Source organism: Hippocampus guttulatus, chromosome 14, assembly GCF_054856545.1.
Source record: "Hippocampus guttulatus isolate MCC_2025c chromosome 14, RoL_Hgut_1.0, whole genome shotgun sequence".
Classification (NCBI taxonomy): domain Eukaryota; kingdom Metazoa; phylum Chordata; class Actinopteri; order Syngnathiformes; family Syngnathidae; genus Hippocampus; species Hippocampus guttulatus.
In genome coordinates this window covers 1,178,736-1,206,246 of record NC_141274.1, presented here as the reverse complement: position 1 = coordinate 1,206,246, position 27,511 = coordinate 1,178,736, and the positions used below count along the sequence as shown (strand labels likewise).

The window sequence follows — 27,511 nt, the reverse complement described above, 5'->3', positions numbered from 1 at the left end:
ATTATTGGTGTAGTGGCATTGGGCGGCAGCACAAGAATATGTTGCAAATTAAGAAATGACTTTAATAACATCAGTCGTTAATGTGGTGATTCTTGATGCTATTTCAGACTTTTTCTTGTTTGAGTCAAGCAAATTTGATTCCAGATGCTTTTGTTTCCACTCGCAGTAGTATGTACTCCAGTGGAAAATATATTCCATATACAGAATATATCTGTGTGTGTGTGTGTGTGTATATATATATATATATATATATATATATATATATATACAGTGTATCCAAAAAAAACAACAACAAATCTTCTTGACGACAGTCACGCAAAAATTACATGCAAGAAAATTTGCTTTGATGAAATCCATATTTTCCATTGCGACGCGGCCTTGTTTTTTTTTTTTTTTTTGGCCTAAAGTATACATCCCAATGTACCTTGATGGCGGCGCACCTCATTGGCTGCGCTGCGGCTCACTTGGCCTAACTATAAAGCATCTGCTTATACCCTTGTGGGCTGGGAAGAATTAGGATTTATGAATTTATTTCCTCTGTTGTATTGTTTAAACAGCTTTGGTTTAGTTTTGATCCCTTCCTCCCGCCTTTGAGGCCGTTCCACGGTGTCAGCTGTTGACTGATAGTAAGAGAACTGCCTCACAGTGTGAATGAAAGAAAACTAGCGCTTGGTAAACACTGATAAGGGATAAATAGAAAGCGGTCAGGCAGAGATAGTTCTGTGGGAGCCCAGATTGTGTGCGGTCTGTTAAAATGAGATTCGGAGCCTGTCCTTTTTATTCTCGCCTCCCCTCCCTTCCATGGTGCACCGTTTGTCTGGAAAATCTCCAGTGACCAGGCTCGCCAATCCCAGGCTGCGCCATTCTCTTCTTCTATTTGTTTTCTCTCCCAATGAGGGTCAAGTTGGCCAATAGACACGTCCTCGCTGCTTATGGACAGCTGTCATGACTTCAAGTGCTTACGCTCGTTACTTAAAATTTTTATTTTTTATTTTTATGGATGCCTTTTCAGGCAGAATAGTCAGAAATTACTTTCAAAGTCATCGCTTAAAGTTACATTTTACCGTTGGGCTAAAGGGAGCTGAAGAATTTTCATATGTTGTACAAAATGGCATTTTTACATCAAGAGGAATCTGCCAGTTTTAGTATCTCAAATTGAAGACAATTTTGATCGATTTGAACACCTCTCTTTCATTAAATGTTACCACAAGGAGAAAGTAAGTCCAATGAGGTCACGTTAGGTCACATTATTTTTCATATTATGTATGAATCATTTTTGCATTCGGGTATCCACAACTTTGAAGAAGCAACATTTCATCTTTTTAAGACCTCCCATCCAATAAATGTAACCACAAGCCATATGGGCTGAACATTGTATGACAACTACTTTGATGTCCAGTATGATTATTATTATTTTTTTTATCCGCAGCAGGCTATCTGCAGGTTGAAGGATGCAAAAATGCAAATAAATCAACACATAAATAAATAAAAATACCTCCCTTCCACTAAAAGAGACCATGAGGAGTGAGTGGGCCCTCTGGGCAACTTATTATGTCGCATCTTATGCAATATTTTTCATTACTTGTATGACATTTTTGTCCCAGCAGGATAGTTTGAGGCTTCAGGAAACAAAATTTTGCACTTTTTCAGATCTCTCCTTCACCAAGCCTTGACACATTTAAGAATGCCATATTTAAGATAAGATAAGATAAGATATCCTTTATTTGTCCCGCACTGGGGAAATTTACAGTCTACAGCAGCAAGATTGTGGGTAGATTTGCTCTACTTAAGACATTTTTCCTCAACTCTGTGACCTTTTCTTGACTAAATGGGACCACAAGAAGTTTCTCATATACATTGAAAGTTAATTAAGGCCTCCATTTTCGAAAATCCAAAGTAAGGCTTTTTAAAGATACAGTGAAGCGTGATTACAATGTCTATCTATCTATATCTATATCTCTATCTATCTATCTATCTATCTATCTATCTTGGTATATATACACAGTAAGTTCTGAGCTTTGTCTCTGCCCATCCAATCTCTTTGCAACTGCTATGTTGGTGACTCGCCCCAAACCTCAAAGTAATTGTTCTTTTCAGGTGCAGTCTGTTGTCATCCCTGTTGTCATTTTTGGGGTGAAACTGTGTGTGTGTGTGTGTGTGTGTGTGTGATGAAAAAGCCCTTTCCTTGAGGAGCACCATGTGGTGTATTTACACAGAACATAATTCAGCCCATTGTAGCCCAGCAGCTAATGAGATTGGTTGTTAAGTGAATGACACAAAGGCTGAAAAAAAAAAGGCTCGGTGTTTCGAGTGACACAGACACACACGCATGCAATACACGCATGCACATCACTGTGTTGGTCGAGTCCACCTCAGTGCGCTCCTCGTGCTCCGTCTCTCCTCTGCTGCGTCACCATGAGATGGAAAACAAAGGCTCAGGAAAGTGTAAGTTGAGCTTGCCGTTCTGACACGTTCGTGCTTGGGGGCATGAGTGGTGGATTGGAGTCGATGGTGGGAGGGTCAGTGTCTGTGATGCTCAGGAAGTCTTGTTTTCACTTTGGGGGATTTATTGGTAGTCTTCAGTGAAGCTGCGGTTTGCTTATTTCAATCTGTGTTAGAGTTGCACATCCGCCAAAGTGAAATTGCTGGTGGTTGTCGACTTGCACTTTGCCAGAGTTGAAGCGTTTAGTTTTGGGCTGTGTCATACTGCAAGATTTGATATTGTGTTGATGTCAATCCAGTATATAAAAGTTTGGGATTTTACATTATAGTTTCAGTTTAAATCATTTTTTTTAGAGTGGTTTGTTTTTAGTTCTTTGAATTTTTTTTAATTTTAGTTGACATTTTCTTAGCTTTAGTGTTAGTTTTTTGGACTACTTGTCAAATGCGAGATTAAGTCAATTAAAGTAAGCGCCAATTTCCAAACGACTGTTTGACCATCCCTCTTCTTTACAGGCATATGGTCATACCAAAAGGAATACATTTAAAATGAACAAAGAAAGCTCGCTAATGATGCCAATACCGATACTTTTTTTGAAGGTGGTGACGTTAAAAAATGTTATTTTGCCCCTTAACTGTAATGTATGTTGAGGAAATACAATACAAAAACAAACAATTAATTCCCTTCACTGAACGAGTAAATAAACAGTTTAAAAAGCTTGATCATACAATAAATTACAAACTTGGCCTGTGACGAGCTGACGATAAATCCAGAGTGTACCGCGCCCGCCACTTGCTCAAACCCAGCTGAGATAAGGTCCAGCTCAGCACCCTAATGAGGATAAAGATGGTCAGACGTCCTGGCCTAAATTTGAAGTGGACGCGTGAGAAACACTGAAACTAAAGTATCCATCTCATTACATCGGCATCGATCTTACCGGCACTTGGATCGATCTGCTCACCTCTGCCGTTTGGGTGTGTGTCGTCGCCCTTTTTGGTGGCAGCGGCAGTGATGGCTGCTTTGCAGAATGGAAGTGCATTAGCTTATCATGCTCGGCTGTGGCACCGGAAAGTGGGTTAAAGTCCGTCGTGTAAAATAAAGCCTGGACTTAAGTCAAATTTACATTTTGTTCAAGATTACTCCTTTTATTGATGCCCATAATCATATTCATGGACCATCTGCTGATTTTGGCAAGCACGGATCAAACTCGCCCAAAAAGCATCCTCGCTAACCTTTTAAGTACAAAATAGTCTGGCTTAACTGTGCAGGCCCAGAAGTGTGTATGTGTGTACGTGAGAGATATTGTTTGGATATCGGTTGCTCGTGCCATATTTGATTTTATCGTGATCTTCTTATCCACATCTCCTCCATCTTTCTTGGCGACGGACCGCGTAAAATGTCGACGCAAGGAATCGGTTTATTGCCGGTGACGCGGCAGAGTCGTCAAAACCCGAAGGCTGCCGCGTGTCATAAACACGGGCGAAGGTTTTTTGTTTTTGTTTTTGTTTTTGTTTGTTTGTTTTTTTGTCTGTTCTGAAGTCCCGACGTGCACATGCCACACACGAAATAGCAAATTCACCAGTGGGCATCCTTTGCCGCCTGAAATACTTGATGTTCGACTCACTCCAAACAAAGCTTACGCAGATTGAGAATTCATATGCATGAGGTAAATCCGAGTTAACACGGATTTATACTGGCATGAGTTAAAGGACTAGAGTTTGTAATCCAAGTGGCCATGGGATTTTAGCGTGCAATGGCAAAAATCACTTCAAACTCCCCCCCCAATGTTCTGAGCCACTCGGCTCAATGAGCAGACGGATCTTTCCCAATTGATGAGAGCGCAACTTTGTCACCAGTGGACAGTTTGTGTGCGACATTCATCTTGGATGCCAATGCTCCTGCTACTTATATTTACTCCATTGAAGAAAAAAACATAACCCTCGAGTCGAGAAGTTGTTTTGGAAAATACTCTCATACACCTGCATGCCCGGGGGCCCTACATTCAAAGTGAACTTTATAGGCTTTATCGTGTGATTAATCAACACTCTGTGATTATCGACAATACTAAAAAGCAATGGATGAAATAGAGCTTGTGTTCTTGTTTCCCCCATAATGTGGGGACCGATATGTTTTATGTAACTTTTGGAACCAAAAAGCAAAAAATGTGAAATGGTACATTTTACAATAAAGAGAGAGTTGTATCAAACTTGTGAAGTGGTGAATGTGTTATATCAGTGGTTTGCATTGAATGGTGATGAATTTGGTATTGTGGGTTTTATCAAAGTATTAGGTTGTGGCAGGGTTACGGTACATCTGGAGTTGTAATCAAACTCTGTTTTGAGTATGATTCTTGATTTATTTGCAAAACAATGACATTGTTTTCAATAAAAACTTTGAGCACAAAAAGCAAAAGAAATACACTGGTACTTTATAGGGTGTTTTTTTTTTTTTTGTGATTCTATAAAAGTTTGAGTTGTGCATTGGATTATCTAGCTGCCATTATATAGCTGCTAGTATTACAGTGAAGTCCAAAGGTGAGTGCGTTTTTGTTTGTGAAGACCCATATCTTCTTACGTCATGGTGTTATTTAGCTGATATACTTTGAGTTGTAGTCAAAATCTAATGAGTGTATTTTCAAGTTTGTCTTAAAATCCAGGAACCCATATTTATGTATTCATTTGTTTTTGAAAGAAATGTTTGGAGACTCTGAACCAAAGACATAAACGAGTTAATTTTAGGGTGTTTTGTTTTTAAATAGTGTGTGTTATACCAAAGTTTGAGGTTTTGTCTAGGGCTCTGTTTTATATACGAGTGTTGTAGTAAAACCCAGAGGTATATATATGCCTTCTTGTTTTTCCTGCATTGTAGGGGACTGATTGTTCTTCAAAATGCAAAACAGTTAAACTGGTACAATTTAAGGTGAACAGTCTTTGTAATGTGGCTTGTATCAGGATTGAATATTTCTGTTTATGTTACCATAAAGCAAATGATTAGTCGGGTTGTCGTCAAACTGTAAGACAATGTAGGTAAACACATTTTTAAGTACAGTACCATTTGAAGAGAAGAAGTACTAGTACAATACGGTTGTAGGTGCATCTATATTTAGCTTTAGTGACTAACTACTATCTGGGCAAAAAATAAAAACAGTCAGTTAAAGTTGAGAGTTTTTGTGTCAAAGGTTTATGGGAATATTAGGTTTAGCTGAACTGAGTTAGCTTTAGCTTTTTTGTGTGTGGTTTTCACTACAAATTGAATTAAATTTGAAGCATAATTTTACGTAACTCATCGGGACAAAAAGCAAGACAGTAAATCGGTACATTTTTAGGTCAAGATTGTTATTGTATTATGATTTGGTTTGGAGTGAGATGTTTGACATAGTTGGTGTGACTATCGTTAGCTTTAGCACAATGATATTAGCTGTGTACTCAGATTGTAGATTTTACTCAAACCAAAAAGATTGTCTGTCTTGTTTTGCCTGCAATGTTGGGTCAGAATTTTGAGGTATCCTTTGGGGACCAAAAAAGCGGAATACTTTCTGTATTGTGTGTGTGTGTGTGTGTGTGCTTCTTTTTTTCCTCTGCAATGTGGGGAATCATGATCTTATATAACTTTTCAGAAATAGCGAAATAAACATTTTAAGGTGAAGACACTTGATCGTTTGGCATGTGAAGACTAAAACGAGAGGTGTGGTTATTGTTAGCTTTAGCATGTTATGCTATAACTAAATTATAGTTGCTTGTTTTCATGTCAATGTGGGGACAAATCATTTTAGGTGTTTTTTTGGAGTCAATAAGCAAAATAAATATATTTTTACCAATTTAGGGTGAATTTAGCTGTCGTGTTTGAGTGAGAGTGGGAGTGCCTCTCCCGTTTTTCCTGCAACATCAGGTACACAATTTTTCAGCCTAAAGTGTTCTATTTGAGTATTACGTCTGTAAAGTGGGTCAATGGTTCCAATCCAAGTCGAGTATAAGGTCAGTGGGTGGGGTTGTGATTGGTCTGAGCTACTCTATGGACGGGGTTATGGTCAGTCTCCAGGGCATAAACATACATCAACATCATGTCGCCTGTAGTGTTGCCTGTGTGTCCGTGTGTGTGTGTGTGTGTGTGTGAGAGAGAGAGAGAGAGCTAGAGTGGAGTTGTTTAATGACAGGAACAGCTGACTCATTTAGAGAGCGCAGTGAAAGGTAATTAACCCTGGGAAAACTACAGCTGCCATGCGAGCTGTTCACTTCAGTGCAATCTGATTAGAAATCACTGACTCCTTTCGCAGGCAGCGTGTCCAACATCAACTTTTCTTCTTTTTGCACGGGAGACCTGCCTTTTGTGCGGGGGGGAGGATTAAACGGAACGACTCCTATGTGCCTCCCAATTGGGGACCACCTGGTGGCATTCATGCAAAAAAAAAAAAAAAAAAAGAGGCTCTTTGGGCAGGATTACTCAGCTCATTGTTACACCGGGGGCCTGGAACTTCTTTTTCCCCGAGCACCTGTCCCCAAATTAGGCAAAGCATGTTCACAACACCATTCAAAGATTGCAAGTAGCCTGAGAGTGCTTTGGCAGAAGGGTCTACTATCCACTCTGCTATTGATGCGCTGAGAAGATACAAATTTTATTAGACTCGGCATTAATTGGATTGAAATGAGCAAATAAAATAGCAGATCTTCATATGACAGGAGAACTAAAAGCAGTGAATATGTGGTCAACAAAAAAAAAAAAAAAATCAGCAATTGGCTCTCTGATGTCAGAAGAAACGTTCTGGACTCGGCGCCGCCCGTGTGGTCCGGCTCCAGATGAACTCAATTTAGAGGGACTGACTTTGGAACGCCATGACAAGATTTGCCAAAATCACCGCGGCAAAGGTGTCACCATCTGACTCTTTCATTGGGACGCTTGCTAACTGGCTCCAATAACAAGTTTCCCCTGTAGTTATGCCATCAGAACAAATCATTGAAGCTGTCGTGGTGAGCCAGCTTCCTAATTGTCTGGTAAGAATTCTGTGAGCGCTGTCCTCTTATTGAAGCTTGTCTGTCTTGGAGAGGGGATAAGATAGCAAAACGATATGAAAGTCCTCTTTGGCAGAAGGCACAAACACTTTGCAGGAGAGCTGAGAGGCTGTTCCCTTGGACGTGTCTGTTGATTTCAAGATTTAACACCAACGACAATGTCCGTGGAGCAGAAATAGTATCAAACTAATTCTCATAAAATATTGTGATCTAATATTGTCCCCAAATCGCCCACTCCTGATGCTTAGACTTACTGAAGGAGAGATCTTAAATGTGCTCAAAGGGGCCTGGATAGGCTTTTAGATGATTGTAAATCGGCTTCTAATACAAATTGCAACCCACATAACAAAAGTGAGCGATATGAAGCCAATTTCGCGTGCTGTGCTCAATGAAATGCTCTCAAAGCAGTGGTGTGAAACTCCCCGATATCGCGACGCCATAGAAATGCATTCATGATTCCGCCATTCTCCCGTCATTTGATGATCGGGATTTTAAATTGAGTGATAACTTTAGTAAAACTGAAGGACTTTAGTCGCAGAAAGCATTGTTGGATGCAATCATATTGAGATCGAATTTTGAGTTGCAGTGCCAATTCTTGGCCCTAATTGAAATGAGTAATGAATTAAGGGGAAAAGATGATGACATAAATATGCCGGCACATTATTTCCATCTTTTGGAGAAAAACTCTCGCTCTCTGGATTAATAAAAAAAAAAACAAACAACAACAACAATTTGCTTATACTTTGTGAACACGCGTTGATTTTAATCTCGCCACCGAGCTTCATTTGCGCAACTATTTGGGTGAATCATTCGCATGTCAATGAAAAATGGCAAAATCCAATGAATCCGATTTGGCCACTGAAAGAGGGGAAAAAAAAGGTGCGTGACATCACTTTGTAGCCATCTGATCTTTTGTTGCCGTCACAGAAACTTTCGATTTGGATTGAGGATGGACACAAGGGATTGGAGTCACATGGTACAGCAGCAATCAAACAAATCATAAACATATGTCGTGTGGAAGTCTCAGTTATGGCACTGTTGTTTTAAGTTGCGAAATGGAAGCAGACCAATACATGGGTCGTCATAATTACCTGCGATACGGTGGCTTGGTCCGGAATAAAATCGATGTAATCTGACACTTGTAATACATATTGGATGAGAAAACAATTTCCTTTAATGTCTAGTTGATATCCAAGACCATCTGTTTTTGAAATCAATTAGGGTGCTTAAAAAATGCATCCGACCCTCTGACTTTAAATGTGACAGAGAGCAGCCAGCATGAGGAAGTGCTTTAATGCGCTCTATTTCTGTTTCAGAGGTTTCTTGAAAAACTGAATTCTCCTCTCTGTCTACCCCAAATGAACCACTAAAACACTTTGGCTGTCTTTGGAAATTATTCATGTGATTCACTATTGTTTTATTTTTTTTTAAATTGGAAAATAAATATCCAACAATAATCACTATGTTATCATTCATATCATCTTATCATTTAGGTGAAAGAGCTCTTGCACACAGGTGTCTTGATCATTCCGGGAAACATCCGAAAATGATTTTGGGAATTAATACCAGTGATCATTTTGGACAATTTTGGCATCAGTCTTCCATTTAATTGAATTGCATCCAAAACAGACCGTGGCACAGCAAAAGTAAGCGTTACACAAATCGGAAATATTAAACATAATAAAACACTTCTGTTTTCCGAGCGGATCAGCGTCAGAAAAGTCTTTCAACACATCCCACACCACCGGAAAATCGCTCTGGATCATGTTTCTTCAACATCCGAAAATATTGAGTTTGATCGGAAGGGAGGAGAAATGAGGTCAGATTTTCGGTGTATGTGTACACTACTTACCATTGTCGGTACATTTTCGGAGCGTTTTTCATTGTCAGCGATGCCTGCTTTTCTGAGCAGGTTAGGGGAGACAAATCCCTCTGGACACACCCCTCACCACATGATAATCAATCTGGATAATCGTTTTGAGACACCTGACAATCTGACCTCTTCATACATCAGAACAGAAGAATTATGCTCAAAATAGGTGAGATTATCAGTATGTGTGTACCCCACGTTTCCAATTGTCAGACACAACTTTCGAGCAGCTCAGGGTGGAAAAAAAATCACACTTAACATACCACACACCTCAGGATTATTGGGGATAATCCTTTAGAGACATCTGGCAATTGGGGCCTTTGTTGACTTTGATTGAAAAAGAGTAAATATGCTTAAATCAGGCCCGATTGTCGATATGTGTTTACCCTACTTAACGTTAACATTAGACGTGACCGTTTTCTGAGTAGATGGGGCTGGTTGGAAAAATTTCTCTTAGCACATGCCACACCACAGGATAATTGATCCAGATAATCGCTTGAAGACATCCAACGATCAGTTAAATGGAAGGAAGGAAAAACGTCTTCAGTTCGACTTGATTTTTGCTATGTCTGTACCTCCTAAACGGTTACCACTGTTAGTTGTGACCATTTTCTGAGCAAATGCGGGGTAGAAAAATCATTCTTAGCATACCCCACACCGCAGGATAATTGATTCAAATAATCCTCTCGGAGAAATCAAATGATCATTTGAATGGAAGTAAGAAAAATAAATTCTTCAATTGGACCCAATTTTTGGTATGTGTACAGCCCCTCAATATTTACAACGCCCTGACTGTTGAGCAGCTCGGGGAGGAAAAATCACTCACCCTACATCACAGGATAACCACTCAATTTTGGCTCGATTGTCAGATGTCTTTACCTTGCACTTCCCATTGTCGGTGCTGACCATTTCTTCCTCAGACTTAAAAAGGGGGAAAAAAAATCATCACTTGAGACATCCTCCACCACAGCGCAAACATTAAGGGACATTTTTTGCAACTTGCTAGCCTTTTATTGATTTTGATTGGAAGAGGGTAAAAATACTGGAATAGGCAATCGGCAGTATTTTGTATCGTATAAAACAACAATACGCTACATCGCAGAATTTTGTCCCGCCCCGCATGGAAATTTCGCACCCCCCACGATGTTCCATGGCAAAATGAGATCAAACCACCCATGTCGCCAAACATTCATTACAAGGAAATATGAAAGTAAAAAGCGTCTATCTCTCGCCCTTTATTACACATAAACAGAAACACTTAGCATGTAAAATGAATGTGAAAATTATTCCCGGGGTAAACTATAAACACACACAAGTTACCCTCTGCACGTTTCCGCCCTTCTTCTTTTTCTCCCCCCCTCTGCTCCTTCCTCCCCTAGATCAGAGTGTAATTGCCAGTAATCAGGTCTGTTTGCCGCTGATAAAACCACTCTGAATGCGAGGAAGCCTCTTTGTGTGATGACTCAATTATGCCAGAAGTGGCTCATCAAACCTGGCCCATCAGCTGCTTTAATAAATAAGGAGGAAAACTTGCTGCGGGCGCATTATAATTCCATTCATTCCATAATTAAATCCATTCCCCCCGTTTTTTAACCCCTCACGCTCGTCGCATTTCTAGAAGGGGGAAACAAAAACAAGAGCGAACGGGGGAGGAGGAGGGGGGGGGGCGGTGCGCTTTGGTGGGATGTACACCAGACAGTGACCTTGCACAGAGCACCCATCCGCCGCCTATAATTCACCACGATACTGCTGAAGAGAGGTTAAGAGAAGGAGGCTCCTGAGCACCGTTTCCACGCCGCAATTGTATTAAAATCTCATTACCAACTGTCCCCATGATGACATTTGGAAATCTTACTCTTCGTCTAATCACATTTGCATGCAAACAACGCTGTGTCCAGCCAATCGCGCTGTCCCTGCTCTCTTTGCCTGAAAGACCCCACCCCCCACAAAAAAGCCTTTTTAGAGTTGGGGCTACACTCCATCACAATAGCGACTGTGTTAATTACGCCACGAGAGCTCAGATAAACAGGCCGCCGAACTCAAGGTCAGCGGTGGATATCCGCGCCAGCTGCGCACTCTCGTGATGATGAGAACAGCAATAATAATAATAATAACAATAATTATGATAATAATAATAAAATTTTTTTTAATATATTATTAGAGGAAACAATTCTCGGAAACAAAACAAACACCGCTCATTGCACTTTCACTGCTTCTCCCTGCATGCAGCATCTCGGATGTGGTGCTAATGGTGCGAGGCCATGGTTATTCATGACCGCTGGACCCCCCCGCGCCCCCCCCGAACAACCCAGCCCCCGATCCACCTCCCCAGGCGCGGCCCGCTCGCCCCTCTGTGCTGGGAATACTGGCAGATGGGGTTAAGGCGGGGGGGCCTCAAGGACAGCGAGCAGCCAGATTAACACAGACAAGATCGGCCGGCGACACCCTCGCGCTGAGGGAGGGCTTCGAAAGTGTTCTCGGAGGAGCGTCATTTGTCTCTGTATAAGGTGGCGGGGGTGAAGGGCGCGTAAATATGATTCAGCAGATGATGAACCAACTCAAATAGTCATGAGTCTTTTTTCATATGCTAATGAATCCACAGTGAATACCCCTCCCTCCACCATCATCATCCCCTCCCTCCCGACACCCCCCCCCCTTTTTTTTACCTCACCCTCCCACCCCGTGAGCTATAATTAAGATGTTTTTTTTTTACCCCCCCCCCCCCTCCACTCAAAGCAAACATAAATAAATAATTCCATAATAAGATCTGTGAAGTGAGCAGGGCTGAATGTACTCATTGTGCTCCCGCGTGTTTTCCCACTTGGATGTTTTGTATTAATTAGAAGCGAGCAATTTGATCCCTGTCGAGCAATCAATTTGCATCGTGTTTCCTTCCTGTACAGTGTACACATGCACCCCATTTACACCTTCGCCCATGTTACTCTATACTGCAAAAATAAATATTCAAATCTAAAAAATATACATATTAAAAAGTAGTGCAGTTGGACTCACTTGACATTATCTATCTATCTATCTATCTATCTATCTATCTATCTATCTATCTATCTATCTACCGATTAAATGACTTCCATATTGTTGTCATTAATGTATGCGCTTTGTATTGCAGGGAATGAAGCACATGAACAGCTCCTGAGAGACAAGACGAGTGTCGTCGATAAGGCCCAAGAGTGTGGAGCTGGCATCTCTCCCAACACAGCACCCTCCAAACAACAATCAAAGGTAAAAAAAAAAACAATAATAATAATGCACAAATAAGAAAAGAGTGTTGTTTTGTAGATTTGTTGAACAGTGTTTTGGCATAGACGGATTACAATTACTGGATGATGAAATACTGATGCTGCTTTTTCTGTTTATCAACACTGTCATATTATTGTGTTGCCTTAATCAGATGTTTTTTTTATGCCTATAGTTTTGTCATTTTCTCTTTCGGTGGGCATTTCAAACCTGAGAAATGATGTTACAATAATTAACAAATTCTTGTTCCTCATTCAGAAGACCGTACTTTCTGTTGTGTTCCAGTTGTAGTGCTTTTATGTTGAAAGGAACATGGCTTTGTACTTATGATGGTGAAGATATTGTGTTAGTACTTAAACAGTGTACACGATAAGAAAACGTGAACAGAAAAGTTTGTAAGATGTTTTGAGGACAAAATCAACTCCATTTTAAGAATACGCAGAAGATACTATTAGCAAATCGGATAATTTGCTATCATACCACGAAGGTTGTCCTCGATTTCATGAAACTGAGCGGACATTAATCTGAAAATAAGGATAAAAAAAAGAAAAAAAAGACTGCTCTAACATCTTTAATTTTAAAAAAACCTAACAAACAAATTACGATTAATTTTGGTTTGATTAAAAAAAAACATCTCATACTTACAATATACACATTAAAACTCATTATTCATATTCATGCACACATTTAAGAAATATATATTCAAAAATACAACAAAGTCTGTGTCATGTTTGATTTTTAGCTGCATTGGCAACATGACCTTTGACATTGACATTACAATTTGTGTGTGTGTGCGCACACATGCATGTGTGTGTGTGAGTGTGTGTGTGTGTGTGTGTGTGTGTGTGTGTGTGTGTGTGAGGAAAAAGTGTTCCAAACTAACAAGGTACATTCCTTTTTACACCAGCTAATGTATAGTGTTTGCGAGTTGTTTGTCTCAATAGGCCGCAGTAATCAAAAGTAATGAAGCTATTACGAGCAGGACCTCCGAGGGTTCGGCATGGCATTAAGAGTGCACCACATAAAAAGGTTTATTAAAGGAAATTAAGGTCCATCACTGCCACACCTGCTCCCCTATTATAAATGTATGACAGGTCAGTGCCTTCAATCACAGCAGCAAACGAGAGAGAGGAGTCATGTTTGCCATTACCAGGGAAAAAAGTAACAGCGCATCCCGTGACTCACACATTTCGCTGGCTGGTGACCACTATATGCCGCCATCAGCCTGGAATAATTATGTTTAATAGCTTTTATTTGGGAGCCACCGGCAACACGCGGACAGAGTGGATGGGTTTTTTGCCACTGTTTTGGTCGAAACACACACTCGCACACACACAGCCGAAGCGGTGGCTCTGTCCGCACTTTAACGTCATTATTTGTGTAATGCATTTTTTTGTTTTTGGGTCACCTTTTCCAAACTTTTACTTTTTTAAATTTCCACTCCAACATCGCGCAACATGATTCGGTCAGCTGCTAACCTTGACACTTTGGCCCCGTCTGACACTCTAGTTTGGGTTGGTGATTGTTACCGGGTGCAGATGTTGAGTTAAAGTGGACCCTCAGGTTGTTGAATGGGGTGTCTTTTCGTTGCAAATTATGGAGGAGTATTTGGGCCACATTGAAAATACACTGCAGTACGAATTACAGTGGAAAAAAGTTGTATATTTTGGAGACAAAAGTACATTTTTGAGAGGGGAAAGTTCAAAATGAGGTACCAGTATATCAAGAGAAAAGCAACAGCTATGTGTGTACTTTGATTGTGTGGACAGATTTTGAAACTCACTTCTCCAAGGATGATTTTTTTTTTTAATTTTGAAAGAAAATGCAATATTATTCTCTTATGTTGGAAATTCAGTCCCCAAAATTATATCACTTTTATGCATCAAATATCTAACTTTTATTTTTTTTTCCTGTGTGGCCCTAAAAATCCATTGATGGAAATCACACAAAAAAGTGAACAAGATTCATTTCTTCCTCTTTTTTCTTCTTACATTTTCATAAAGCATGTAGAGTAACTTACTTAATTTTGAAAAAAGCAGTTTTGCATGTATTGAGAATGGTGTCATTTCTGCATGGACCATATGGCCATTTAACATTCAGTGCTTGAATGTGGAATCTTTTACTTTCAGTGATTTCGCCGTGTTTGACGGGAATGGGACATTTCAAAGTAGGTTCCCGTTTGGGGCATAAAATCGGCTCAGATACAAATAAGTCTGGGCTGAACCCTCAGTCGGAAATTGAGCTGGAACCTGTTCATATTTTGTTTGTTTGTAACAGCACAAAAACGGAATGCTTGTGAATGCGTTCATTAAACTGTCATTGAACAATTTACCAGAACAATTTGCCTCCAAGTTGTGTCGCACGTATTCAGACTGTTGGGCACGAAGAATTCACAACAAGTTCCCACCCGGAACATACCAATGAAGGAAAACTGCAGTAACTCTAGCCACACGTCTTCTCTGCAAACAAACACAGAGTGGCTCAGCTTCTGGCGAGCGCTATTCTTTTTTGGCAGTATGCCAAACTTGCTGACTCGTTTTTGAACGGCAACCCTTTTGTTTAGCTGAGAATCGGTTGCATTTTAAGTTTGATGAAATCTATTCCTCTTTACACAAAAAGTGCTATTTTTTGCATTTTGCTCTTTTACTGCAGTCGACGTGATTGTTAAATTCCTTGTCAACTCCAATACATGACAACATCGCCCCCGTACAAATGTCAGGTTTTTGTGAACCCCCCCCCCCCCCCCCCCCCCAAAATAATAAATGAGATCACGATAAATCACTTCACAATTGAAAGAATCATCTGTCAGCACGACAGTGACCCAAAGCGTCACCACAATAAGATGAAGGTTCAGGAATAGCAGAGCCTGAGTCCAGACCTGAATCCGATCGAACGCTTGTGAAGAGAGCTGTGCACACGGGAAGCCTTTGCCTTTTGAGAAAACATTTTTTGTGATCATTTTACCAAAGAATGGGCAAATATTGCCACAATAAGGTATTAGTTTGCCAGAATTCTACTTTTATGCGACCGGGTGATTATTATGTTTTGATTTTTTTAAGCTTTCTCCTTGAAAGATTTTGATTTGAGTCGTACAGGTTGTGAGTCACATTCATGGTGAAAAATGTTTTCATTCGGTCTCATTGTTTGTGTCGCATTTAGAGAGGGGTGTGTAGACTTTTTCTATCCACTGTACCCGAGGTTGTATCGTGACTCTTACTAAGAGCTTAAGCCGGGGCATGAATCATTGTCGGACTTTTTTTATTTCCAGATGGATTCTGAAGGCGAGGAGCAGAGCGTGAAAATCTGCGGCGCAGGTGAGTCGCGCACACACACACACACGCACACACGCACACACGCACACACACACACACACACACACACACACACACACACACACACACACACACACACACACACAGACATGTTGGACTGGTCAAAGTGTTGGAATGCTCCAGGTTCAACGGTCCAACTGTACCAACAGCCGATTCTGTGTGTGATCTTGTTGGCCTGAAGTGCAGCGCCCACCACACTTGATTACTTACATGGGAATAACTATATTCAACTGGAACCATGGCTACAATTAGTTAAGGAGTATGTGTTTGTGCCTGAGTTTGTGTGTGTGTGTGTGTGTATGTGTGAGAGAGAGAGAGAGAGAGAGAGAAAACCATGTGATTGAAAGCCTATAAGCTGCAAACGTCACGATGCAAGTTTTTGGGTCTTTGTGGAGGCCTGTTGCATACTGGCGAGATGCGTGAAAAGAAAATCATTTTTGTTATTATTCTTATTCTCTGTTGATGCCACGCACGGTAAATTGATTTAACAATTTGAGCTCGTGTTGTCAGCGCCGTCGGAGGATAGGACACACATGCGAGCGAATGACAAGCTTTTCATGTCAATGAAGTGTCCGCATCTTTGTTCTCATGCTGGCATTGCCCCCAAGACAGAAATGGAGGAAAGCTTTTTTAAAAAAAATGTTTTTTAATGCCTACGCGGTTCTTCAAAATGTTAATTTGATTTCCTATAAAAATTACTAAGTGATGCTACACACACACACATATACTATATGATATAAATTCAGTCTCAGCTCTCATAGTTCAGTGGCTTTATTCTTATAAATTGCAATTTCATTTTCGTAATTTTAATAATGTCAGATTGCAACTTCTTTTCAAAATATACAATGAATCTCGTAAATGATTGACTTTATTCCCATGAATTGCGACTAATTGTCATAAAATGTTGACTTTATTTTTTTTTCTTGTGATTATTCTCATCGGATTATGATTCACAATCGTATAACAACTCTCATCTCATGACATTTTTCCTCATGAAAGTCCAAAGATACGTGATTTTCCTCGTGACGCGAGAAGGGGGAGGGATTACAATTTATTGAAAGAGACTTGATGTTTGTTCCAATTAAAAAAAAAAAATCTTGCAACATTGAAACCATTCAATTCAATGCATAAAATTCTTTTTTGGAATGTAAAAAAAGCCGCTTTGGTGGGGGTTCTCGTGACTCTTTTTATTTATTTATTTTATTTTTTTCCAGACCTGACCAGTCAAGACTTTATTGTTGAGACAAACAGGTAAGTTCTTGGCAACATAAAGGCCATCTCCCAAAACGTCCGGCTAATGAACAATAACAACTGTTTGCCCGCAGCCCATATGGGTCATCGGTTCGTAAGCGAAGCGCTCAGGACGGGGTGCAGGGCGCCCCCATCAACAAGCGGAAGTCCCTGCTGATGAAGCCGCGCCACTACAGCCCCAGCGAGGCCTGCGATGAGGAGAACGAGGACCCGGCGCCGCGGCGGCGGCACAAAGAAGGGGCGAGGAGCGCCGACGCTCCAGCAGGTAAACAGATGTCCTGTTGTTTTGATGAACAATCCACGCTGAATTTTAAAATCCCATCTGTTGCATTCATATTTGCCTCCCCTCCCCTCCCGCGAGCCGGCCAACCAGCAGCGGCATCAACAGCAGCCGTGCTCATTGTGCACTGCGCACCGGCCACATTAGTCGCGTCTGGCGGAATCGACGCGAGTTTTTGACAGCCGATCGGCCGCGACGGCGGCGACTTGGCGCCACCCTCTTTGCTTGGGGCCAGCTCGTTTGCCGACCCCCTCGTCTGTCCTTGAATGGGCCGGTCCAAAGCCATTCGATCCATAGAATGAGACCGCGAACGGACGCCTGCGCCAGTTCACTCTGATTCAAATGAGACTCCCTCCATCCTTTCTCAATTCAGTTCCAATTCAAGTGGCGGAAAACAAATTAGTTGTCGTAGGACCGGCAGGCAAAACTCTTCACCAACACGCACCGTCAGCAACACTTTGTGTGTTTGTATTTTGTCTTGAGAAAAAGAAAAGTCTTTTTTTTTCGCCCCTTTAATGACTTGAATTTTGTCCATTTTGACAAACACGTGCATTCTCGCCCACTGTAATCCGCCCTGATTTGGTATATTTTTAACGATGTATCCAAGCAACAAACGTAATTGTCCCCTTTCAAAAGCTTTTGTTAAGCCCTGCAACACAGTCTAATACATAATTAGGCATAATGTCCACAGCTCATTATAGGACACATGCGCGTGTGCGCGTGTCCTTTAAATGGACCGCGAGAGGAGCCGACTGGAAATGGAATGGATTTGTTTCCATGCAGGGTTCGCATGACATGATCATGGGGGGGGGGGGGGGGGGGGGGGGGGGGGCACGATTTCCTCCGGGATGAATCATGTTTTTTTCTTTTTTCTTTTTTTTTTAGGTTGTCCAGGACATTTTTTGAGACATTTGTGTTGCATTTCCTGTTCAAAACGAGAGAGACAGCGAGAATGTTAGCAACAGGGGGGGAAAGGCGCTCGGTGGCCGCGTTGGAAGGCGTCAAAATCAGGCTGTTGTTTTGGTGGCGTCGCGCTGTGTTCAGCTACAGCCAAGTGCGGGCCTGCTGCAGAGTGCTGCTAATGGCTATTCTGGAGTGACAACTCTTCACCTGCTCCAACACACAAACCATCGCGTGGATCCAAGTTTTTTTTTTCCTCCTCTTTCTCTGCTGTTTCACTGTGTGTGTGTGTGTGTGTGTGTGTGTGTGTGTCCAGCTGGATGCTAAACAATACCCCGCTCGCTCGCCTACTGCATGAATGTAAATACATGTTACTGGCTGTTGGGGGTTTTTTTTTTGCACTAGTAGCATTGTCTTTGCAACATACGGTACTTTTAGGGCCATCTATAGAATATAATCAAATACAGTTCACAGCCATGCATTTTTGGCGAGGTCTTTTTAATAGCCGACATTTAAAAAAAACAAATTGAAAAAAATTAAGAATAGGGCTGAACAATCAACAAAGTGGTAGAATGCAATTTTCAATCGCAAAACATGCAATTAAAAACAAAATGAAAGAAAACAAACTCCCCCATGTTTGCTGGGTCGACTTTGGTCAAGTTTTCTTGATTTCAGAGTCAGCCTAACTCATAACATTCATGTAGAGAAAATCTGATATAGTTTATTGTAATACCAATCGATTTCTTGCTTGGATTTGTTCAATACAAGGACAAAAAAATAAGCGCACATGAAATTGCAATCACAATATTAAAACAACAACAACAACAAATACCACAATTAGGTTATTTCTCCAAATTGTTCAACCGTCGTGATTTGTAAATGGCTGAAATATTTTATCTTACTATACACTCCTAATAAATGCCACAATCCAGAAAGTGGTACCTGTGTTGCTATCCATCAATGCAAACGTGGAATGATATCACAACTTTTTGTGATTCATACAGAATTTTATAAAAGAAAGAAATCCAGAAAAGAAGCACAGAATGTTAATCGATTGTTTTTGTATTGCATTTCCTGAACACGCTGCCTGAAAAAAAAAAAAAAAAGGATTTGTTCCTCAGTGTCATTTCTGTGCACTTGATATACAGTATTTTTTCAAGAAAAACGTAGGGGCAAATTTTGTTACTGTTATATTATTTGGCTCCATTTATAAAGTAAAGGAGGGCAGCACAGCGCTTAAGGGGACATATGCCTCGTCACAGCTCTGAGGTTCCAAATGCAAATCGAATTATGTGGACTTTGCAAGATGCTCATTCGCAGGTTTTTCTCCTTATACTCTGGCATCCTCCGCCATTCCAAAAATATGCACGCTGGGTTCATTTAAGACTCCAAATAGTCTACAGGTGTGAATGTGACTCTTTATTTGCCCCGTGACTGCCTGTTAACAACCAAGTCCGTCTCTCCTCAAAGTCAGCTGGGAAAGACTCCAGCTCCCCCGCGACTCCATGAGGACAAGCGCGCTCGGAAATGGATGAATGCAATGCGAGTGGCGATACTTTTTGCGGATGGCATTGTAAGATGTCGTGTCATGTGGCGCATGACAAGAACACAATTTGGCCACGGTCCACTCCTGTCTATGTACCTACTGGAGGTTGTCTGCCCCCCAGGTCAGATCACTGGCATTGGTCTCACGGCTGTCCGCTGCAGCCGTGTTAAAGTCTGCTAAAGAGGGTTAGAGTCATCCTCTCAAATGTCCGCGAAACAACCCCTTATTAACACCAGTCCTGTCTCTCAAGTGTTAGTCAGTGATTAACAATGCAAGGCTATCGGCTGGATTGATTCCATCAAATCTCCCTTGATCCTCTCAAACGCTTCAAACTTATGCTCTGTTAAGGCTCTTTGGCTTTTTTTTTTTTTTAACTTTCTATCCTCTTAAGTGGCCAGACAGAACGAGAGCAACGCAAAATGTAGGATTCAATGGATGAATCAGGTCACATGAATGATAGATGGATGGATGGATGGATGATGTCGATGAAGATGATGAGGATGATGATGAGACAAACACAGGAATTAACAAACTTGCTAAATGGGTCAAAATGTAAAAATTAATCCAGGCAAAGAGGTTTTTAAAATCTGTCAAATAAAATATGTGCCTCTAATAAGTAGACAACACAAATCCACCGACGGCCATTACGTAATGTGACCGTTTTGTGGGTTGAATGTTAATGGGTCATTTAAAGCGGTGAGTCTATAAAAAAAAATAAAATTGTCTTAAAGGCCGGCGTTTGCTTTGTAGTTTTTAGGACTTTGTTCATGGCAGCCATGCGATGAAGAAACAAATATATTGGACAGGTTGCATTTACTGACATTAAGTACCATAGGCTGCCGTTCCATGTTGAAATTAAACAGGCAAGTTTAGGTTTTTGCATTCATTTTCTATTTGGACATAAACATTGTCATGCGCAGTTTTCAACATGATTCCGAAGCACATTTCACTTTGGGCTGGGCAATAATCCACAATCGATATATATCGCGATATGAACGATATCAATAGAAATTGCGCTCAATGTAATCCATCCATCCTTTATCCGAGCTGCTTAGCCTCACGAGGGTTGCGGGCGTGCCGCAACCTGTGCCAGCCGTTTTAACGTTAAAAATAAGTAAATAAATCAGGAGGCAAAGCTAAGCCCAGCATCCTGCGTGCTGCGGGTAGAGGTGACAGTATGACATCACAATTGTCGTGAAAAAAGAATTGTCTGAGAATTAATTTTTCAAGCTGAAACCTTTGTACTCTTACTAACGTGCTTTAGTGAGAAAGGAACTACAAAGTTACAAGAACTAAATCTTAATCGTGTTTAAAAAAATACTTTGAGCTAAAACTCTTTCAGGCATACTTTTGTTAGTTTTTTACGCAACCCGCCCAGGTTCATAGTTGGACCAATTGCAACGCGCTGAACAATGAATTTGATTTTGTTCAACAATCTCCTGCGGTTGACGTCATTTACAGAATGCCGACTTGCCACAGTCAGCCGTAGTAATGCGTTGATTGTCCCGTTAACTGCTCTTTGCCATTGTTATCGAATTATTCGGCGAAATACCTCGCCGCCGTGTCGCAATGCACTATACACATTCGTGCAAACAGTCGTTTGAGTAACCAAAAGAAAAGAAGAGGGCACGTGAATGGACCAGAAAATTGGAACGATACAATTATCCCGTTTTCTCAACCGGATTTGCAAAAAAGGTAGCTGTGCTAATCAATGAATAACTCTGGTTGTTGTTTATGTAAACATTTGATTCAAAGTATTATACGTGTTCATGGATGCAGTCCTGTATGAAAAAATTCAAATTACACGAGTGCACGGATTGACCAACAATACTGCCGATATAATGCGCGGAGTGGCCGACAACGCAACAGAAGTACCTCAGCAATGACAATGTAGGACACCAACTCACTATGACGTGTGCTCTCAGTGCTAGCGGGAATCCATGGAACAAGGAGGTAATCCAATCGTGCGCGATTTATAACACGGCACAGCATCAAATTGCAAACAATAATGCTAGGCTAATAATCGCGGCCTATATAGCCTTTGTATACGTTCCATAGTGAGCCCCGCTATTGTTGTCTTGAAGTGACGTCATACTTCCAGATTTGTCGTTCATCGGGATCTCACTTCAGGAAAACGATTACTTTGTCAAATTCATGAAATATAAATTCTTTTTTCAAGCTTTATTTAATGTATTTTGTTTAATTACTCGTGACATAAAAACATATTTTGTTTGGGATTTTCAAAAGTCACTTCACACTTGACCTTGAAGATTTTGTTCCTGAAAACGTATTGTGCTGTTACCAGAATAAAGATGTATGTGTACAAAGATCAAATCATACAAAGTCATTAATAGCGCATAGATTTATTCCAGCCTGACCAGCGTGAATTGAATTCCCACTCAGTGTCTGGGAATATCAAACAGCACGGAACCAGTATAACAACATGTACGAGGAAAGTCAACAACTAGTAGCATCTCATTCTCTTTTTAAAACGACAACAACATAATCCAAATCCATTTTTGTCTTCAGGAATCTTCACTTTCCTTCTTCCAGATTTGATGTTTTGACATCTGTGTTTGAGCAGATGACAACATGTTGCTGCTTGGCTTCACCATAAAAACACATAACTAATTATTATTATTATTTTTAAACGTACTGCAAATCCCCCATAATCTTCATCTTCAATCTTTGTTTCGCCAGACAAAAAGAGGATGGAAGCAAAACAAATTTAGTTCCTCAATTTGGGTTTTCATGTTCAGACCACGAGGAAAACCCAAAAATGAAAAAAGATAAATCTAAAATATACTTAGCGACGAGTAATTACTCGAGAATCCCGCAACCTTACGCTGTTACATGTGTTCTTCACAATAACATGTTTTTCTCACGGTATTATTTGGAAAAGTCACACAAGTTCTAAAACCTTAAAAGGATTTTGGAAGATTACATCCAAATTATTTTCCGGTGGTTGAGCGGTTTTGTTCCTTGAAAACGGGGCATGTCCGAAGTGTGCCATGGCCTGCAGGATGATTTAGAATATACATTCAAAAAATATCATTATGTATGGAATGTGTCATTAGAATTTTTTTTTCTCACCAATCTATACTATTGGTCAGTCCATACATGCGGGTGTTATTTTTTTTACCTGTTATTGACCCCCCCCCCCCCCCCCCACACCCCCAAAAAATATCTTATAAAGTAACTACTGAATGTTTGTGTTATTTCAGATGGAAACTTGAGTCCAATCAATGGCGTGCCGGACAGAAATGGCCGCTCCAACGATTCACCGGGGTGGTCGGAGATGACGCCCGAGGGCTCGCCGCAGTGCGAGGTCAGCACGCCAGAAATGTACGATGACGATGAAGAAGAAGTAGAGGACGACCAAAGTCAGGACAGGCTAAGCAGGTCGTCGTCCCCACAGAGCCCGAGGGAGCTCCGGTGGGCCCTCTCCGCAAAAACGAACGGCTTGAGCCCCTTCGGAATCTGTGACGACCCTTCACCCCTGAAGGAAGAACCTCAACCGGACCTGAGCTCAGGCCTTTTCCAGAGATACAGGCCGGAGGAGGAGCGAGACAGCGACACGGAGGTGGAGAGGCCCCCGCGGCTGGAGGGTTGGGCGCTGGACCACCTCCACCAGAGAGGCCTGGAAGTGGGCCACGGCAGAGTCAATCTAAGCCTGTTGGAGCAGGCCATTGCCCTGCAGACGGAACAGAGGCAGGTCCTGCATCATGCCTACCGCGAGATGGACCGCTTCCTCATGGAGCAGATGACCAATGAGAGGCGGCATCAGCGCATGATGGACATGGACAACAGGATCAGCTGCCATTCAGGCAAAGGTAAGACTGAGGGTGCTATTTTTGTGCCCAACTCAAGTCTCAGCTCAGGATCTGTCTGTCAAATCCACTAAAATCATATTACACCAGCCGCGCCACAACTTAGACCTGCTTTTAGTTGTTCTAAAGTGTAGTCTACTTTTTGTCAACAAATTGTCAGGTGCGCTGGGGACGTGTCAGAGGAAACCTTTCGCTCCAGCTGAACGCGTAGTGAGGCGCAACGCGTTTGCCAAATTACCAAACATTGTAAACTAGACTTGCCGCAGCACGAACATGAAGATTCACGTGCACCTGTCTATCAAAATAGGGCCCTGAGTGGACCATACTGAAACACGTACAGTACGTAGAAACACCTTAGCAGCGTTACGGTTTCTCGACGGAGGGTTCGGCCCAATATGGATCACGGCATCATTTTTAGTGGTTTGCCATAGTCAGAATCATTTACTCCTTTTTTTTTATCTGATCATAAAGTAGGTTTGAACATTTTGTGACAAATGATTTTTCAACATTCATGTGAGTCCCAAAGTAATTCTGTAAATCCATTCTGCTATTTAACCCTTAGAAAAAAGAAAAAACAAATACAAAAAAAAATGATACCCAAGTAATTATTATTAATAATGGAAAACATGGTCTTCTATTTTTATTTTCACACATCATATTCATAATATTGTTTTGTATTCTCTTAATTTACTAATAAAATACATGTAATTATGTTATATATTTGCTGTTAGTGACCATTATTTTACTCAAGAAATCTTTTTTTTTTTTTTTTTCAGATCAGGCCCGCTCATCAAGTATACTGCAGTTGTTGTTGAAATGTTGCACCCTATTTTTTTTTTTATACATTTAGTAAAGGCTCCATAAAATTGATATGGATGAACAGGCTGTCCAGCCCCACAGAAAAGAAATGCGTGTCGATTGCGCGCTCATAAAGCAGCAAAGAGAATTACAAAAAGAAATCGAGAGGAATCCGAGCTTGAAATCCTCTTTACCGCTTAAACATTTTGGCAACGAGTCAAGTAATACATAAACAGACTTATAATAATAATAAAGCGAAATTGCAACGACTCCGAATATTGGATTTTGATAGGAATCAAGTGGATATTTAACCATGACCATAAGTCTCAAATCCTGCTAAAGTACCTCTCATGTTTCGCCGGGATTCTTCAAATGACCATGGCTAAATGTGTAATCCTCCGTGTAATCTTTCCATGGTCGGGCATTAAGAAGTGTGTTCAACTACAGCCTTAACTAAAAGGACAAATTAATAGATGCTTTTTATAAAGAAAAAAAAAAGTGCCCGCGTTGATATTTCAATCTCTTGGCTCGTATCCAATACGTCCTTGCTACAAACTCCTTTTGTACTCAGAAAGTTGGTGTAGCAAAACATATCATTTCAATGTATGAAATCAACAACAAATGTTTCTCCAGACTCTCCGCGGACAGACAAGCGGGACATCAGGTGTCCCACGCCGGGCTGCGACGGCACGGGTCACGTCACCGGACTGTACCCCCATCACAGAAGTTTGTCCGGGTGTCCTCATAAAGTGCGAGTTCCTCCAGAGAGTGAGTGTGCAAATGAACAATATTCATCTTGGGACACTTCATTAGGCACACCTGTTTTTAATCGACACCATCACAGATGCAGCAGCACACTTTGGCCATCTTGTCAGGACCCCCAAAAAATGGATTCAACATTTATATATATGATATCGGCAATTTTTTTTTTTTTTTTTACATTTTTAAATTTCTTTTTCATTGTATTTTATTTATTCAGTTGACATATTTTTCATTTACGGTCAAATTCCGCGAATAATATGCACCCGTGTATAATACGACTCCTACCAAAAATCATCCTTTTTTTTTCTCTGTGCTTGTCTAAATTTGAGGTATAAATAGAAGGTGAATAATTTTTTCATTTTGTATTTTATTTTGATACAGTCGCTGATGGGAAACTCGGTCAAACTTGTAATGTTTGGTACAAAAGTCAATTTGACAGGTGCCAAGTCTGCTCTGTGTTCAACGGCGACAGGTAGTGCCGTCGGAAGTCTTTCTCAGCGTAATCCAGTGGCACATCCTGTTATTTGAGGTGTGGCAAAAATAAATAAATCAATAGTCACTGATTAACGAGGAACAAGGCATCTATTAGATCAAAGTCCACTGTTAATGCCTCCCCGCGTCAGCATCGTTTTAAATATGGTTTTATTGTGTTCCAAATATTGAGGCTGTTTTATAAGCCTGTTTTTTTTCTCTCATACATAAAGCGTTTATTTGATTCAATTCAACGGTCTTATGGAGCGCGTCTTCCTAAAAAATTGAATTGAGTTGAAGCGTGCATCACTTTAGCGAGTAACTTAAAGGATTTGTCAGTGGCTTCTGTTGTGCGCATTGAAGTCTCTTTAAATGTTTTATTTCACGTCCCCCCCTCCACCCCTCATATTGCCGATTGTTAAGACATTCCAAGAAAATTCCACAAACATTGGACATTAAAGCGTGATGTTACAAAAGCAACAGGAAAAGTAATTAACTTTTCTCGCCGAGTGTAGGCAGTGTTTGCAAATCAAAGGGTCGAGCTAGTATGCCATTGAACAAAATAAATACGACAAGTCCGGCCAACTAATTGGAGGACGTGGAGAGAGAAAAGAAGTTTCTAAGGATGTACGGGAGCCCTTAAAGACGCTTTTCTTTTGAAGAATATAATCAGCCGTCTTTTCTTTGCGTGAAGCTATTTACATTGCGGCCACTTTCTCGCTCCCTCATACGCGCCAAGGCACTTACATAAATCATCACTGAATGCCTAAAATGTTCACTGCTCTCTATATTCATCTCATAAACATTTAGCGTGACTCATTGAAACACTTGCAAATTCAACATTTTCAACCCTGGAACGGAAAAGACTGCAAGACTTGTTTAACTTCCATCTGGCAAACCTATTTAATTATTTCACTGTTCATTTTGTCCAAGAAACAGCACCGAAACAGATTTATAAGAGGCTAGGGAAGATTATAGGGTCATCATTTCCATGATGCTGATCATTTTTCTTCATCGATGAGCTGGAAGAAGTCATCGAACCTCAGTGTGAGACATTCAGGGTCCATTCCAAACACCGTTTAAGGTACCAAATGTGGTTCCTGAAATAGTGGTTTTCAACATTCTTGAGTTTTTTTTTTTTTTTTCTGGTAACGCAAAGCAAAATCTAGAGTGTTTTAATTTGCGAAAAATTACCCAGAGAAGGCATCCTCAAAGGACTGCGAAGCATACAGGGTTGATTTTGAACATCCACTTAAGTTAGCAAATATGTTTTCCAATCGAGAGCTAATCCGTGGAATTCTAAAGTATCCTGGTCATATCTATGGCATCTATAACATCAAATAAAATGAGCTGAAAGAAGTCATGCTGACCCCATCGTGATGCATTCAGGGTCCCCCCACTTATGTTACCAAATATTGTTCCAAGTGAGGTGCTCATGAGCAACTTTCTGAAAAATCCTTGTCATTCCTGACATTCTAATCACCTATAAGTCGATGCAAGATGTCACGCTCACCTCAACGGGAGGCATCACATAAATCACCAAATACTGATTTTGTAATTCACACTATTCTAAAGAATTATGCTAACTTTAGCAAAATCCGTAGTATTATAATCATTTACAATTCGCTGGAAGATGTCGCCTTGACCTCATTGGGGCAAATATGGTTCCCACAGTTGAGCTTATTTGCATCATTCTACAGGATCCTGAAAGCTTCTAGCAAAATCCAGAGCAGTCTTGTCAATTTTATATTAGCTGGAATGCCTTGTGAG

The 27,511-nt window shown here is 40.8% G+C and overlaps 1 protein-coding gene across 4 annotated transcripts in view; it reads left to right on the top strand.

Moving 5' to 3' along the window:
- st18 (ST18 C2H2C-type zinc finger transcription factor) overlaps positions 1 to 27,511 on the top strand; it is a 53,004-nt gene that overhangs the window by 2,154 nt on the left and 23,339 nt on the right. For all 4 annotated transcript variants that reach the window (XM_086129829.1, XM_086129830.1, XM_086129828.1 and 1 more), the window contains exons 2-7: positions 12,444 to 12,556; positions 15,840 to 15,885; positions 17,118 to 17,154; positions 17,229 to 17,419; positions 23,105 to 23,713; positions 25,142 to 25,276. In XM_086129829.1, coding sequence (XP_085985955.1) covers positions 12,444 to 12,556; positions 15,840 to 15,885; positions 17,118 to 17,154; positions 17,229 to 17,419; positions 23,105 to 23,713; positions 25,142 to 25,276 — 1,131 coding nt within the window. The remainder of the gene's footprint in view (positions 1 to 12,443; positions 12,557 to 15,839; positions 15,886 to 17,117; positions 17,155 to 17,228; positions 17,420 to 23,104; positions 23,714 to 25,141; positions 25,277 to 27,511) is intronic.